We start from the raw sequence: 13,920 nt of genomic DNA on the forward strand, positions 1-13,920 counted from the left end.
AATTACGAGTACTTACGTAAATGCTTGCTTTTTAATTGTCAAGAAATCTCGTTTTTTAAAAATTGTAATTAAACATAAAACTTTTACCATGAAAACAGTTTAAAACGAATGAAAGTTGATGAAAAATCATAATTTATTATAGAACCTAGAAAAATTGCTTAAAATAGCGTCAAAACACACGACAAAAATCGCATCAAAATTTCCAGTTTTTTTAATACAATTTATTTTTGTTCCCAACCTAAATAAAATTTCGGTGAAATTGAGCAAAATTTTTCGAAAATTGAAAAAAAAACATCGTCGAAAATACGAAATTTTTTAAAATCTTGTAAAACGGAACAAAACCACCTTATGAGTTGAGCTTTTCCTTCTATCCAGCGTTGTTCTTCAAATAGTACCAAAAAAAAACTTACAATCTTATTAGTATGTATTTGAGAAGCCCTTTGCGATTTATAATTTTTCTTCTAGCTGGCGTTTTTTATTATGTTTTTTTTTGCAATATTTTTTTCAGTTGAAGATCAATTATGTTAAGATTAAGAATATTTGATCAATTTTCAACATTTTTTTTTGTCATTTAAGGCATTTTTTGTGGTATTTCTTGGATTTTTTAGAACAGAAAATAACTTTTAAAAATGTTCAACCTCGTCAAACTTCTAATTAGAAGGGTCCAAAATTTGTAAATATTTTTAAAAAATCGTTAGGTATCTTTTGCACAACTTTTGTTTCCTCGCAGGTCGACAGTGGAAAATGAAAAATAAAAATTAAGTACAAAAATAATAAATCACAGTTGAAATAAAGATACATAATGTTTAGCGTGTGACATTTAAAAATAACCATCAACAGAAACACTGTCGAGAAATTCGTATTCTTCTTTCAGTAACTCATCTCTCATTTCAAATTTGCCATCTTTAATATGCAGATAATTTATATCCTGCGAATCGACTGGATTCCATGTAGTTTTTTCTCTATCGTTTGGATCCCTGATGGGCAAAAAAATACATATTTTTGTACATAATCATAAGTTAGGTAATTTCTCCTCGCTAATGAAATGTTTTTATGAGCAAATTACCCTGTAGCTGCAAAATTAGTCCAAAAATCGATCATTTGTCTGGAAACGGTCAAATCAACGCCATCAGTTACTGGTGTGATGACAGAGGACCAATTAAAAAAGCTTACGAGTTCATCTCCATGAATAACACCTTAAGAGAAAAATTCAGTTCAATATTTTAAACGAAAATAGGTACTTAGTGATGAAAACTTTATGAAAATGAACAAAAAAACGTACCCATATAAGGATGATCTCCTGTGTAGGCTGTTTTTGCGAATGATTCTTTATTTTTGTAATTGTAATAATAAACGTATTTTGGTCCTTTGTATAGCTTGACAGTTTGTTTTAGTCCCGTCACGTAAATTAATGTTGTGAACATCTATAATATGCGGATGATGATTTATTGAAATAATGAAATTCTTCTGTGTGTTGTTTCTTTCAAAATTTTCTTCCCGTATTTACCTCAGCAAATCCGTGAATATTTTCACTAATCTTTTTATCGCCGAAAAAATATTTTTTGTAAGTTTCTGTAACGTTGTCGAGTTGGTCGAGGTCCTTCACATGATTTCCATAACGGAACATTATTGGAAAGAGCTTTTTGTATTCTGTGTCCATTTCATTTACTAAAGATGTGCCGTAGTTTTGATAGTAGGCAACTGCAATTTTTTTATTTTTATTTCATTTTATTTTATTTTACAACTTAGGTCTCTCCAACAGCTAAAGCCAAAGAGCAGAACGTACGATAAATTGCAAATTTAGACGGTCTATTGTTTTTTTTTCTTTTTTTAACAACATTTTTCAACAGTTCTCGAAAATAATTCTTACAATGACCTATGTACTGTAGTTTGCAGGTAAAACGGATATATTTTGTTTAAACTCGAAATTGAAGGTGCTTGCATTTTTGAGAAATTGAAAATAAAAATGTAAAATAGTAGTCCGGCATACTCTCTAAACTTGAAACAGTCAATTTCACTGCTTAGCAGTCACGACATTTTGCCTTTTTAAAGCAGTAGTTTTTTTTTACTGCAAAACAATGAAAAATTACTGAATTGGTCAGTCAAAATGATTTTTTACTGACCAATTCAGTAATTTTTCACTGTTTTGCAGTAAAAAAAACTACTGCTTTAAAAAGGCAAAATGTCGTGACTGCTAAGCAGTGAAATTGACTGTTTCAAATTTAGAGAGTATGCCGATAAGAATAATTGCACCTCCTTCCCCCACCAATCCTCCGAGACAATATTTTTCTAAAGGGGACATCCAGTAAAACATTTTGAAGCGGATTCGCCAAAAAAAAAGGTGGCCTTACAAACAAAATGGCTGCCATTTTCATTGATAGGGCTGTCGAAATCGCAGATTTTGCTTTCTAACATGAGACTCGGACGAAATTTTCGAACTAGAGCTAGATCGAAAGAGCAGGCAAAAATTTATCACCCGTCAAAATTTCAAATCCTGAAGTGCATTTTTCGATTGTTGGTGAAAATGAGAAAAAAAAAGAAAATTCTACCAAATTAACCTGGAAAGCTGAAATTTGGGATATATGTAATTATGTAACCTATTTTCGACCTGCCAAATTGATTGGAAACTGTTTCAAACCGTTTTGAGTAATTCTGGGGCCTTCAGCAGATAGCGTGCTCAAGTTGAAGTGCAGCGTGAACTTCGGATCTCCAACTTCATTTGACGAAATGTTGTAGAAATTTCAAATTCAAAAAATCTGCTGGGGGCTTTAGAATTGCTCAAAAGGGTTTGATACCATTTCCAGTCGATTTGACCAGTCAACGATTGGGTATATCCCAAATGTTTGCTTTCCAGGTCAATTTGGTAAAATTTTCATTCTTTCTAATTTTTACTTAGCCAATTTTCAAAAATTTACCAACATTCGAAAAATACACTTTAGCTCTTGAAATGAATGGTTATAAATTTTTGTGTGTTTTTTCGATCTAGCTTTGTCCAGTTGGAAAAATGTCGTGGGAGTCCTATGTTGGAAAGCAAGATCTATGATTTCGGCTGAGCTCTAAATCAAAATGGCCGCCATTTTGTTATTTAGACCAACTTTTTTTGGGCAAGCTCGCTTTAAAATGTTCCTTAGGATGTCCCCTTTGAGAAAAAAGATATTTGAAGATTGGCAGGGAATGCGTATTATTCATATTGTCATATTCCGGACTACATAGTGTGTATGAAGTTGAAATTTGTAAAATATGAGTAAGTATAGGTATCTGTATAATACGAGTAAGTATAAAGTATACGTACTAATCGCGATCTCGCCTCCTTCATCGGAATTGAAACCCATAATCCAAGGTATATCTGATTGTCGTTCTAGTAACTTGGAAGGCTGGTCAACTAAGAAAGCTCCAGGAACCCTTTCATTTTCAATAACCGGACCCCATGGAAATGCAGGTATAAGTCCTCCAGTGCTCTGGAATCATAAGCAAAGTGCATTTATCCAGCTTAGAGCGCAATTTCGCCTCAGCTTATTTACAGTAAAAATTTGCTATTCGTTCGCAGTTTACATATAACTTACAAAAAATAAAGAATCATAGGATACGAATTTTTCTGCTGGTATTTTTTTTAGACAGTTTAATAGATCTTGGGAGGTTTTTACTTCATCTCCATCACAACCGACCAAAGAAGCGAGTTTCCAAGCATTCAGTCTGGCTTTACCAGGTCTCTCCATATCGAAAGGATGTCCACTTTGCGTAATGAGACGATGAATTAGACCTGTGAAAATGGTTTTCACATATTTTATCTGACTTTATTCAAGTTGAGAAGGATTAGTGCAAATTTTCTCGAAGAAGAGATTCATTAGGTACCTTTTGCCAGTGGGGAAAGTAATGTCATTGAAACGCTAGTAGCAGCACTGCTGGCCCCAAATAACGTTACTCTATTTTTATCACCTCCGAAATCTTCGATGTAATTTTGTACCCATCGAAGCACTTCCACTATATCTTTTAATCCATAATTTCCCGGTGTTATTTCATCTTCGGTGCTAAGAAAACCTTAAAGTATGATGGAAAATTAATATCTCGAGTACCATGGTCAAGTGTCTTGTGGAATCAAGTGTGTATTTGTGGCTTACCTAGACTTCCTAGTCGATAGTGAAAAGTGATTAATATCACATCTTTGTCCATGAAGTAGTGAGGACCGTATTTATCTGGTAGAGCATCACGGTACAAAAAACGACTACCGTGCGTATAAACCATCACAGGAAGCAAAGTCTCATTTGTGAGCTGTTAAGTACATTAAAAGAAAATTGTTTGTCTTTTTTCAAAGAAAAAAGTCTTTTCATGTAGGTACCTAGGTAAAGGTATAGTTTCAAGTTTGGTTACCTTCGGCTTATAGAGATTCAGATAAAGACAATCTTCGCTTCCTCGAATTTCTGGTAAGATGTAGTATTGTAAACAGGGCGATGGAAGAATGGAACCGTCTCGTACACCTTCCCATGATTTTGCTGGAACTGGATCCTATTCAACATTTTAAATGCTCTTATATTGAGTGCTTCTTATCAATTATTTTCATTTTCAGAATGGAAATTCCTATTTCCGTTGTAAAATTACAGCATTTACGTATAAGCATCCCACGTTTCTCAAAATTTTTTTTTTTAATTTTTCAGTTGTCAAGTGTAGGCATTTCAAGTTCGAAAAACCTTTGTTAAAAGACAATTCTCTTCTCAGATTTTGACCTAATTCACGGAGGTGGTTTACATTAAGCTGAAAGTGTCCTTTGGAAAATATGAAACTCCTGTATTGAAGAAAGGATTAGCTTTGAGTGCTGAAAGTGGCATCCTTTTAAACAAAAAAAACTTCAACTTTTTGCAATGAAACGCTTCCAAACAGCTTTTCTGCTATCAAAACCACCTGCAGTCGACTTGATAGTGCGTTGAAATTGGAATGCAGAGTGAATTTCAACTTTCCAACTTCGTTTGGTAAAATTTAATGAAAATTTCGAGCATAGAAAATCTGCTGGAGGCTCCAGTAACTTCCAAAAAGTCGCTAGAGGCTCCAAAACGACTTGAAATCTACCTCCAGTCGACTTCATAACGTATTGAAATTGGTTTACGGAATGAATTTTCTCTTTACAACTACATTTGATGAAATTTTGTGGAAACTTCTGGTTTCAAAAATCTACTGGAAGCTCCAAGATTTTTCAAAAAGTCGCTGGAAGCTCTAAAGTACTTGAAGTTACAAGCAGACTACTTAATAACGTGTTCAAGTTGGAGTGGGTAGTGAATTTTGCATTTTTCAACTTCATTTGATGATGTTTTGTGGAAATTTCAAGTTTCAGAAATCTGCTGGAGGCCCCACAACTGCTCAAAACGGTTTAAAACCGTTTCCAATCGAATATTTAGTAAAATGTTGATTTTTTTCTCCTCATTTTTGAACCAGATTTGATTTTCAAAACTTCACCAAAAGTCGAAAAATTTACTTTAGCACTTGAAATTTTGGCTACTGATGAATCTGACGTATTTTCAACGTCTTTAGTGAATTTTTGTGGTTAGAGTGGTTTTCAGGCAGACACCTTGAGTATTTTTTGATCAGTAAGATGAAAATTTCTTGTGAAAAAAAAGGCCCGAGATGCCCGCATGAAAATCGCTCAAATCGTAAATAGATCCATGAAACAGGTGGATAATACCTAAGCCAGGACTTCATTTTTTTTAATTTTTTTTTTTTGGGTGTTCATATTATTTTTAAGTGTCTAAATTGGTTTTCACACCTTCTGAAAAAATTCGAAAATTCTGGAAAAGTCATTAACCGCGTTTAGAGGTTTTAGATTGGCCGGAAATAGACGAGGTAGGTTTCCGGGCTGGGGAGTAGATCTAGATACTAGCTTTGGAACTGATTTCCTTTGTTTGAAGAAAAAAGAAAAAATACGAATTGCAGAAAATAGGTATTCATTTTTGAACGCTCATACATATAATGTCAATTTATCTGCACACGAACCTGGATATTTAATGAATTGATTAAATATACCTATTTGGAATTGAACATTTTATTGTACTTGTGACGTAATTGGCACAGTTTCAAAGGTACACCAGGTACATATTTCCCCTCTGATATACACCGATGGTGTTGTGGAAGAAGGGCCAAATTGTTTTTTTCAAGGTGTAGGGCCAATCTGTTTTGGTGAAAAATGCGAAAATTATAAAAGGGCCAAAGTGTCGATTTTTAGAGCCAAACTGATTCCAAAATTTTGATAAAGGGCCAAAGTGTCAATTTTTAGAGCCAAACTGTGATTGAATTTCGTTAATATTTTTATATTCTGCGTATCTGAACGAGTTTTATCTAGTCCCAAGATAAAATATTTGTCAACGTTTGACTACATATAACAGCAACACATGACGATTGAGAATGAGAAGAACCCTAAGTACCCTGAAAATTGAAGTATTATCTTGTGATACAGTTTTTCAAAAATATTACGTAAACTCGTGAATTTCACGAGAACGCCGCCGATCTGATCTGAAAACTAATATCACCGTTGGAAAGGGCGTCCCACTTTTATGCTTTTCCCTTTTTCCCCAGCTACTTACCCACAAAAATCCTCAATTTGAGGGAAAAGGGGTGATCGGATTCAAAAATTGTTTGAGGCATTCAATCGGACGTGAAATTTTACATCCGATAGCGAAATAAAATTTATGGGTCACAGCTGAAAATTTTTCAAGGCAGGTATCAAAGTACTAATACCTGCGGACCTGAAACTTCATCCTCACTCTTAAATGCTTTCCATTTTGCATAATAGTGATTCCCGTTTTACTTTGTCATTTTGAAAATACAGTTTGGCCCTTCTTCCACAACACCATCGAGTGTCTTTTTATTTAAACGAAAGACGATCCCAATTTCTCAATTTTTTTTGGCGTGCGCGATTTTTTTCCATTTTGCGAAATGTTGGATCGGCTGGAGGGGTTAAACGTGTCCTTATTTACAAACTATGAAACCCCTGTAGTGGCATCATCCTGCTATTTTAATTCTATTTGAAGGAACCCTTGAGCCTCAACTTGGAAAAGTATTCCTCAGAAAATTATAGAAATCGTGTTTTTCTCATTCTTATCGAAAAGTTTCAAGTATGGAACAAAATTGATGCTTTCAAAGAGTGTTCTGATTCAAATTTTATATTTTTTTCAATCATGGGTATTTTTTTTTTTTTTTGAAGTAGAAGTAATGATTATCAACATTTTCCCAACTTTTTACCACACACCCTTCTCCCCCTGCAGTATTTTTCATGCCAGTTTGCCAGCTGTGGTGCGAGCAAATTTTGGAAGTGGGAATTGAAAACAGAAATGTCAAATAATTTTAAATGTTCAAAAACAATGCTTTTATAGTTGACAAAAAATTTGAGTTGTTCTATTGCAAGGTTAATTTAACGATGTTTTCAGATTTTAGCGACTTTTCATTCGAAAAGTGGAGTATTGTATTTGTTGCGATAGTGACAGATGGGTCGGGGGGTGACTTTTCTTTACGTTTTGAGGGTCTGGGACTAGGCTACTAATAGCCGGACATTTCGCCATCATCATCATCATCATGTTCCAATAGCTCAAAGCTTCCAAGTTTATTGCGCGACAAAATTTTTTTTCAACATTTTTTAAAACTCATTAGGTAATAATAGGTAGGGGAGATTGTTGTACCCCGGACCTGTTGTACCAGGGACCTTTCCCTCACTAACGCCACTTGCGGAATTCGGACCACACTACGTTTTAAAGCATCACTAGGGTATGCCACAAAATGAACTATAGGCGATAAGGTTTTCATTTGAAAATTTTTCACACGATTATCACGTTTTAAAACGATAAATTACATTTTGCCATGTTTTGTGAGCTCATTTTTCTAAATTTTGGGAGATCTTGTACCTGGGACCAAATTTCATCGTGTACCACGGACCGCAATTTTTTCATCCAATTTTCACGAATTTTGCTACTTTTTCAGATGCCAGGATGCCCTTTACACAGTTTTTACATTGTAGCATCTGAAAATGTTACAAAATTTATTTGAAATTGGTGGAAATTTGAGGAAAAATCTATGGTCCGCGGTACAACATGACAAACTTATGAAATTTTTTAAAAAAAATTCTGCAAAATTTTATATGATCTTATTGTAAAAAGTAAATATGTATAATGAATGTCTATGATCCACACGTGAACTTTATGCCTTCACGGCCAACTTTTAGGCATTTTCCAAGGTAAATTTCCTTTTGGTCTTTGGTACACGACCCGTTGTACCATGGACCAAAAAAAAAGTGACTTTTTCAAAAAATTCTGGAGGGGAGGGGAATGAGTTTTGAACAAATGTGAATATCTCGTTTTTTTTGTAAAAGACCATTCTTTGATGCACCCTATTCACATTTTCAAAAATAATTAATGGGTGGAGTCCATTCCCAAAAAACGAAAAATCGGTCCCTGGTACAACAATCTCCCCTACCTAGAAAACGGCTGTACCGATTTCGATGAAACTTGAAATCTCACTAGGCCTGTACGATTCCTACGACAAAGAACTTATACGACCCTCAATTTTTGGTGAATCGTTCATGAACGAATTGATAAATTTTTTGAGAGAACCATTCGCCAACGAATCGATCAATTCATTAATTTATGAATCAATTCGTTCGTGAATGATTCACCAAAAATTGAGTAAATGAATCGATTCGTTCGCGAACGAATCACTCGTACTTACGAAACAATTCGTTCGCGAACGAATCACTTGTACTTACGAAACAATTCGTTCACAAATTATTTACAAAAAGTAATTCAATTCGTTCGTGAATGATTCACCGAAAATTGAGTAAGTGAATCGATTCGTTCGCGAACGAGTCACTTATACGAATCAATTCATCAAAAATTGAGTAAATGAATCGATTCGTTCGCAAACGATTCTCTTATACGAATCAATTCGTTCGCGAACGATTCACTTATTCGAATCAATTCGTTCGCAAACGATTCACTTATACGAATCGATTCGTTCGCGAACGATTCATTTGTACGAATCAGTTTGTTCGCGAATGATTCATCAAAAATTGAGTAAATGAATCGATTCGTTCGCAAATGATTCGCCTAGAAATAAATCAGTTTTTTCAATCGTCAAATCGGTTGTGAATGATTCGATTCGATTCGATTCGATTCACTTCGCTTTTAAAAATATTAGTTTCTATACAATAGTTTCACGAAAACCGAATCAATCGTAAATTATTTGATCCGTTTGTGAATGATTCACCAAGAAATCAATCAGTTTATTAAATCGCTAATCGTTCGTAAATGATTCGATTCGATTATAAACAGATCAATAACACTGTAGGTACAAAATATGTTTCAAAAAAAGTGAATCAATTTGTTCGTAAAAGATTTTTATTTGATGAAAAGTCGGTTTTCTCCGCTAAATGCGTGAGAGTTTTTTTTTTTAGTCTTTAAAAATCAAATTCAAATTTCAAAAAAAAAAACAAAACACTTTAGCAAGATACAAAAAAATCATTTTTCAACCCCTTCAACTTTGGCGAGAGAAAAGAAAAATTGAAAACGTAGAAAAACTATACGTTCTTGAATTTCGGAGCTTTTCATATTTTAAACTCTGAAGGAGCCATAAATGATAAGAAAACGTTGTGATTTCATATTTTCGGCTCTATGTAATAAATTTTCGTTTGTTTTTGACATTTTTTTTTTTCGGTAAAATTCGTAATAGGTAGGTACGATGAAAATTTTGATTTATTTGCAGTATTAATCTACTCGTAGCTCTATGTATATGTATATTAGGTATAGGTCCGCATACGTACCTTAAATCGTAACTCTCCTACAGGTGGTTCTGCATAAGGGATTCCATAAAAAGAATAAAACGTCCGTCCTTCTCTACTCTTCTCAAATTGGCCTTTTAAAATTCCTTGTTTCGTTTGTAATACGACTCCATTCGCGAGGTTTCCAAAAAATACAACCGCACAAAATTTGAACAAAGTGTGAACCGTCATAATTGAGTCGGATATACGAGTTGATTTCAAAAATTATTCAGGTACTTAGGCTATCCAATTGTTTACACAACTTGTGCAATAAGACTGATCTATGTATAAGCGTATACAATTTATTCCCAATGTGAAGGCTAACTAGGTATACAAGTAGGTAACTTGACTATGGCACATTATCCGTATTTTAAAACCTTTCGAAAAAGTAGTTTGAGGAATAACGATGAATTTTTTTTTTCTTCTATTCTGAAACATGCCAATTTTCTATGCATTAGTTATGTAGAGATACACTGCCTGCGTGGAAGTGGGAAGATCAAATCGTCGAATGAGGACCTTCCTCACCATTGAATATTCATCTAGGTACGACGTACGTTTAGAATCGAAATTGACCAATTGGAAAAAAATTACGCGATTAAATATCGGTATCTTTCAGTTCTCTTTCGCGATTAGCATATCCTTTTTCATGATAGAGTATCAAATTTATTTACTTACTCGTAATTAATAAAACACAAACCGAAATTTTATCAGAAAAACTCATTTATCGGGTCCTCGCGGTCGTCTATCGACGATTTAGTTATACTTATACAATATCTTCTCTTATTTTTTCGCCAACTTTAAATTATATCTGACGTAAACGAGAATGAATTTCGTACTTCCCACTTCCTTTAGCAAAAAAAGATGACAACGCGATATCTACGATCGTCATACGTTAGTGGAAGAATTATCGTAATTCGATTACTCGAGACAATAATGCTGAATTTTGAATTTTATTGAAAAGTTTTTATACCTAATTATAGCAGGTTGATTTCATTTCCGGATTTTTTCAAAGAGTCCTTGTCCATACCCATGTAGCGTTCTAACTGCGACAAGAAAATCTCACGCAGCGAAAATTTCAGCTGCTTATTTGCGAAATTCAGAGTTACCTCTGTAAATTTTGAGGTTTTAAAAAATGGAATTTTTTTGCTAATTTTACAAAATACATACCCAAGTATCTATCGCAGAAAAGTCAGGAAAGTTTCAGGAAAGAGCGACTTGACCTGTTAAAAATGTGAGGAATCGGCCTCCAGCTGAGGTTTCAAAACTAAGTCAATTTTTTTTAAACGCAGACGTATGTAGATCTTGATTCACGGTATGAAAAACGATTGAACATTAAAACTTCAACTAAATCACGGAACAGATTGTACATATAGCTTAATTTGAGGCATCGAATTCATATTTTTTAGAATTGTATCATTCATACCTACGTTACACCTGTTGATAAGGTACGATAAGTCGCGAAATAAACGGGGAAACGATAATTTAATCGAATAATTTTAATGCGTGAAATATCGACACGTTGTTGGTATAAGAATAACTAGAATAAGTAAAAAGAACTATTAACTAACTAGTAACTAACGAAGGTGCGAGTCATGGCGAGCATCGGATCCGGATGGACAAAAGGGATGGAAAGGAAGTAGAGATAGTTGGGGAAGAAGGAGACGGAGTGCAGGGAGAAAAGAGAAAGCGGTTTTAACCGATTAGTCTACAGTCCAAACACCAAACCGAAAAGAGTTGGATTCTTTGAGGGACAAAAAAAAGAGTAGGCTTTTCGTTAGTACATATATTATTAGCATTCAAGAAAATGGACATTTCGGATTTTTTGGCCGGCACAATAGGGAGCTGGAGCCTCAAAACCCCCATTTTTCGAAGTTGGCCGGGGACAACATTTTTTTTTTAAATTTTGGTAGAGGACACTCTCCCGAGTATAGATGTATTATATTTTTTTTGAGTGGGCCCCGGCACAATTGCGTTCCAGAGCTGCACAAAGACAACTTTTTGCCAATTTTGGCACTTTTCCACATCAAAATGACGGCCTTAGGGACAAAAAATACGCACCTACATGATTGCATCCATTCATCCCACGCTGATAGAAACCAACTTTGTGAAAATACAATTGGAAAAAAAGCACAACGCAAACTTTAAAAAAAGGCACAACGCGATTTCAAAAAAAAGCACAACGCGATTTTGAAAAAAAGCACTACACGATTTTGATAAAAACACAATGCGAATTTGAAAAAAAAGCACAACATGATTTTGAAAAAAAAGCACAATGCGATTTCAAAAAAAATACAATTGGAAAAAAAGCACAATGCAAACTTCAAAAAAAAAGCACAATGTGAACTTTGAAAAAAAAGCACAACACGATTTCAAAAAAAAAACAACGCAATTTTGAAAAAAAGCACAACATGATTTTGAAAAAAAAGCACAACACGATTTTGAAAAAAAGCACAACGCGATTCCGAATACATTATGCTAATCTGAAAGCTCCAGAGCACAATGTGATGTATCACGAAAGCATAATGCGACTCCAAAAGCACTACAGTACTGAGAGAGTGAGAGAACCTCTTGGGAGCACAGCAAAATCACAAATGACTGGTGGGTTTTGATTCAGAAAGGGTAACCAGCTGCTTTCGGTGTCTAGGTACTGAATGTGTGTAAATGAAACACATGCAGGTGTTCTAAAATTGAACAATGGGAAAGATAATACTGTAGATAAGAATATTTTAGGACCCCTGCAGTGTTACATTTTAAAACAGATGTCGGCTTTGCTTTTGATAAATATAACACCACAGGGGTTGGCTTCCCTTTGATAAAAATTCGAAAATTGAACAATAGAAAAGATTTTAGAACCCCTGTGGTGTTACATAAATTTCAAAATTTATCTAAAGTCGCCTTTGCTTTTGTCGGCTACGCTTTTAATATGGCCCTTTTCCCCTTTTTATTTTTTTTTTGGTACAAATTTTCGTAATTAATTGCAATTACTTAAGAAGCTACTTGAGTAATTGCAATTATAATTATGGTGTTCCATACCTCGCGTTAGACCACATCTACGTGTGGAAATTTCAAAAAAATCGGTCCATCCATCTAAGAGAACATTCGTTCCAAAGAATTTTTCCACTTTCAGACCAAAACTAATAGTGTGCTACTCACACTAAAAATGGATGTATGACATTTTGACAACGTGACCGTGCGACCTATCAAAGTGGGTTAAAATTTCGCGAAAAAAACCGAAAATCTCAATGAAAAATTTTTTTGAGCATCTCATGAAAATTTTGAGCTAAAAAATTGTATGAATCATTTCTCAAGTGGGTACTTTCAGTCTGTTGAAACATGTGACCCATACAAAATGGTTAACATTTTGCGAGAAAACCCGAAAATTTCAATGAAAATTTTTTTTGAGTGTCACATGAACATTTTGAGCTAAAAAAATAGCATGGATCATTTCTCAAGTAAGTACATACCATCAGTCTGTTGTAACATGCGACCTATGCAAATGGGATAAAAGTTTGTGAGAAAATAAAAATCTCACTAAAAAAATTTCTTGAACTGTTCATAAAAATTTTGCAGTAAAAAAATTGTGTGAATCATTTCTCAAGTACTTTCAGTCTGTTGTAACATGCGACCTATGTGAAAGGGTTGAAATTTTGGGTAAAGTACATATAAGTAAAGATTTGGATAGATTTTTATAAAAGGCTTATCTCAACAATCTTGAGCCTCAAAAATCTTATACATTGTTCAGTATTTTCAATGAAATACCCTCAAGATCGCTTCAGTTTGGTAAACCCAACACAAAACAGACACAATCATTCTCACTATTTATATTATCATAATAAGTACAAAAATTAATGAAAAATTTACAAAAAAAAAAAAAAAAAAATCATATAGAAATTAATCATATTTTCCTTCTTCCTCAATGCCATCATCATCTTAGGCACAATCGTCGATGGCATTGACATCGTCATAATGCGACTCATGGGGCTCAAAATTGTTAAGCTGTGCTTTCTATAAATGAAAAAAAAAAACTATCCAAATTTTTGTATTTCACACGAAATTTTAACCCTTTCATATGCTTAGGTCGTTACAACGTACAGTTTGAAAGTACTTCAGAAATGATTCATACAATTTTTTTA

General features: G+C 34.0%; 1 protein-coding gene across 8 annotated transcripts; it reads right to left on the minus strand.

The window, feature by feature from the left end:
• Nucleotides 1–758: 758 nt before the first annotated feature.
• LOC135837855 (juvenile hormone esterase-like) lies at nt 759–11,336 on the minus strand. 8 transcript variants are annotated; one of them, XM_065353272.1, is made up of 12 exons: nt 11,211–11,336; nt 10,955–11,131; nt 9,791–10,216; nt 4,369–4,503; nt 4,119–4,269; nt 3,853–4,038; nt 3,564–3,760; nt 3,293–3,458; nt 1,508–1,701; nt 1,283–1,424; nt 1,067–1,196; nt 759–977 (listed from the first exon to the last, which is right to left on the minus strand). In XM_065353272.1, exons 3-12 carry the CDS (start codon nt 9,977–9,979, stop codon nt 821–823), a joined length of 1,647 nt encoding a protein of 548 aa, XP_065209344.1. In that variant the 5' UTR covers nt 9,980–10,216; nt 10,955–11,131; nt 11,211–11,336; the 3' UTR covers nt 759–820. The 8 variants fall into 8 exon arrangements, with proteins under 8 accessions (XP_065209344.1, XP_065209345.1, XP_065209341.1 ...); XM_065353273.1 differs by having other exon boundaries at nt 11,215–11,329; XM_065353269.1 differs by adding an exon at nt 10,758–10,895 and having other exon boundaries at nt 10,955–11,325.
• Between the last annotated feature and the right edge of the window lie 2,584 nt (nt 11,337–13,920).

This window comes from Planococcus citri, chromosome 2 (assembly GCF_950023065.1).
Source record: "Planococcus citri chromosome 2, ihPlaCitr1.1, whole genome shotgun sequence".
Classification (NCBI taxonomy): Eukaryota; Metazoa; Arthropoda; class Insecta; order Hemiptera; family Pseudococcidae; genus Planococcus; species Planococcus citri.